Raw genomic sequence first — 3922 nt, forward strand, 5'->3', positions numbered from 1 at the left:
TATGGGCTATTTATTCCTCAAAATCACCCAGTGATGATAGTATTAATCCTAATTTTACAGATGAGGAAACTAAGACCTAATGAAATTAGATAACATGCGCATTGTCCCATAACTAGCAAATGGCTGAAGCCACAATTTGAACCAAGTCAACAGACTTCTGAGCCTATGCTTTTTTTAAAAATTGAGATATAATTGACATTTAACATTGTTATTAGTTTTAGGTATATCTGAGCCTATACTTTTAACCACTGTTTCACATTTGGTTTTTGTTTAATTAATACATTTAATAATATTCTTCACAACTCACATTTCTATTTATAGACTGATAAAGGCAAACATTATACATTTTGAAGTAATTTGTTTTCAGATTAATTTTATAACTTCCTCAGAAAAGTCAATGGTGTTTCATTTTCTTTTCCAGAGCTAAGTAAAATCCTTCATTTTATCTGACTTCAGATGTCTTTGATAAGATACACCATTATTTTATATACTGCTAAGGAAAAATGTCAAATAAACTGACTATAGCAGCTCTTCCAAACTTATTCTGACAGGGATGTCAATATATCTGTGTAACACTTCTGTGTATATGTAATATATGTAAGATAAATGGTTTAACATGTTCCTATAATTTCATAATATTCAAAGTCTAACTCGTCTGATTCACTATTTGACTCTATAATCTATGTCCACAGTTTTCAAACCAATATTATCTTTTGGGGGCTATCAGTAACACTGATGATTCAGTGTTTCTTTAAAAACAACCTCGTTCTTGTCCTTGAGATTTTCTTCTAAGCCACTGTTTATTAAAAGCCTTAATACTTAAATTAACATTTCAGTTTTAAACACCATATTTTCCAGAGTATGACTGAGTTATTTCTATTTCAACTACCGGGATTGTGTTTAAACTTATCATCAAACTTCTCTTTTTTTNTTAGAGCCTATCCTAATGAACTCATTTAACCTTAATTGCCTCTTTTAAGAGCTTATCTCCAAATATAATCATATTCTAAGGTACTGGGGGTTAGGAATTCAACATATTGATTTTGGGGGTGGAGGTTGGGGGTGTCAGAATTTAGCCCATAACACATAGAATTGAAAAGCCAGTCTGAAATGTAGAGATCATTTAGGATAGCACTATCCAGGAGAACTTTCTGATATGATGAAAACTTTATCTTTGCTGTCCAATATGGTAGACAGTAGCCATGTGTGGGTATTGACTACCTGACATGTACCTAATGGGACTGAGAAGCTGAATTTTTACCTTATTTAATTTTGAGCAATTTTAATTTAAATGGCCATATATAGCTAGTGGCTAACATTTGGACAGTGCAGATCTTGACTAATCTGTTTATTTGATATATGAAGAACTGAGATCAAAGTGGTTGCCAGACTAATCCAAGATCACACAAATAATTATTGAAACAATTGTTAAGTAAGCTGAGTTCTTAAATTCTTAATGGACTTTGCTCCCTGTATCCTATAAAATAAGCCTAGAAATATAAAATAGGAAATACCCTCCTTTTTGTTCTTTTTCCTGCTATAAAGATATGTGGTAATCTTACTGTATAGTTGTGAAACTTTTGACAAATGGATTTAAAAATAAATATTCAAAATCACTTTTTCTTTAATTTTTAAGAGGTTTGATATTTGCATATATCAAGTGTTTAAATTAGTTAATAAGATTTTCATTGTTGAATTGAAGGGTCTATTTAAATAAAACTCATCTCTATAGCATAAAAATTGGTAGGTGGTTTTTAAAAAATCTGTAATTCACTTAGAGCAGGTGAATCAGTGTATGCTTTGCTCTGAAAATCTGAATCGGGAAAAATCATTCCACAAAAGAAGAAATTAGAAAAGCTTTATTTTTAAGGCTAGAAGTGGGTTGTTAGAGTAATGGCTTAACTTATTATTTGATTTTGTTCTTGCATGTTTTGATGAAATTTTCTTAGTAAACTTTAGAAAAAATTTGTAACTTTTGATTTTAAACTGGTTTTAGACATATGAAAGTTTACGAAACCTGTGCAGAGAATTCCAGTATACCTGTCATCCAGCTTTCCTTAATGTTAATATTTTTCATAACCATAATATAATTATCCAAACCAGGAAAGTAACTTTGATGCAATACTAGTAACTAAACTACAGGTACCAGTTTTCACCAATGTCCCTATTTTGTTCTGGGAACCTATCCAGGATCCCACATTGCATTTAAGTATTTCTTCTTGTCTCCTCCATTCTGTTTCTGAGTCTTATCTCTTCTTGACACTTTTGAAGAGTACTAATCAGTGATTTTGGAGACTGTCCCTCAGTTTGGGTTTATAAGATGTTTTCTCATAATTGTAATGAGGGTTATGCAAAAATACCACAGAAATAACCTTGTCATGCTGATATGTCTTGTTATTAGTGATGAGCTTTAGCGATCTGGATAGAAACTATCCTTTCTTTTATACAACATATTAAAAATTACCATAAAATATCAATCTATCAAAACATTTGCTATGTGATACAGATACTTACCAAAAACCAAAATGTTGATTAAAGAAAACTGCTCTCATCACTAGTTAATGGGATGAGGTTAGAATTTCATTAATAGGAATAAACTGTTCAATAATGAGAAACAGACACCACCTTTTTCTTTCAAAATGAGGCAATTCTTTCTTCATTAGAAAGTTAAGAAAGTAATTATCAAGAGAGGGGTCTTCCTAACTAATAGAATTATCTTTGTAATAGAAAGTTGTCTTGGTTGAGATATTTAACTTTCGGTAACTTATCGAGTAGAACATTAAATGAGGAAAAAGGTGATTGCTTTAGTTTTGTTCTATAAGTGACAGTGGAATTCTATCAGAAATTGAGTCATTAGAATAGTTTCTAGGTCTAGCCTATCGTATGATCTGAAATCAATTTATTGCAGCAATTTTTTGTATTTTGTGCTTTTTAAAATTCTGAATAAGATAAATCAACAATTTCAAAAGAAATACTATATTACATATCCCAAACTTACTAACATTGAAGCCTCTTCATATGTTTTATATAAAGGAATGAAATTGTACTTCAGGCTTTGATGCTCTTATATAAATGCATTGCTAGGTTTTATTTGTAGATATTCTTCAGGATATAACATTTATTTCTCAAAACAGAATAGGTAGAAACCCTTCTGGAGATATCTGTGTGTGTGTCATGAGTGGAACTATTCCACATTAAGCCTACTGCTTTGGTACTTTTTAGGTTTTCACTTGCTAGGTTTTCTTCACTAGGAACATTGCGGTGAAATATTTGTGTTTTTACTCTTTTGGGGTTGTCTTTGAAACATTCATGGGCTATAAACCAAATGATAGAACCGAGTACTGCAGTTCTATCAAAGCAACAATATTCAGTGTAATGGACAGAATTTTCTTTTCTTTTATTTAGTTCAGCAATCAGCAAACACTGGGAGGCCGAACTGGCTACCCTCAAAGGAAATAATGCCAAACTTACTGCAGCCCTGTTGGAGTCGACTGCCAATGTGAAACAATGGAAGCAGCAACTCGCTGCGTATCAAGAGGAAGCAGAGCGTCTGCACAAGCGGGTGAGTGTGGGCTGCTGTCCATAGGGATTTATGGCCCACAGGTTTCCTTGATCAGAGGAAATTTATATGTAGATTCAGCAAAGGGACATCTTTTGGAGATTTTTGCTAGTTGTCAGAACATATATATGGGTTATATTATATGTGGGTTTATTGGTTAAGAAAAATGTTTTCCACAGTTTAATGAAGAATATACAACTTTTGGAATTGAAAGATCTGATTTTAAGTTCTTATTCTGTCATGTATAAGCTGTATGATATTTGGTAAGTTATTCCCCTCTTTCTGCTCAGTATTCTCATCTATAAAATAGGAATAGTAATACAAACTCAGCACAATTCCAGTGAAAATTGAGACACTGAATTG

General features: G+C 32.0%; 1 protein-coding gene across 2 annotated transcripts in view; it reads left to right on the top strand.

The window, feature by feature from the left end:
- Positions 1-3922, top strand: part of HOMER1 (homer scaffold protein 1) — a 130467-nt gene that overhangs the window by 95003 nt on the left and 31542 nt on the right. For both annotated transcript variants that reach the window (XM_019641018.1, XM_019641019.1), the window contains one exon: positions 3406-3562. In XM_019641018.1, the coding sequence (XP_019496563.1) occupies positions 3406-3562 (157 nt within the window). The remainder of the gene's footprint in view (positions 1-3405; positions 3563-3922) is intronic.

Source organism: Hipposideros armiger, unplaced genomic scaffold, assembly GCF_001890085.2.
Source record: "Hipposideros armiger isolate ML-2016 unplaced genomic scaffold, ASM189008v1 scaffold_55, whole genome shotgun sequence".
Classification (NCBI taxonomy): Eukaryota; Metazoa; Chordata; class Mammalia; order Chiroptera; family Hipposideridae; genus Hipposideros; species Hipposideros armiger.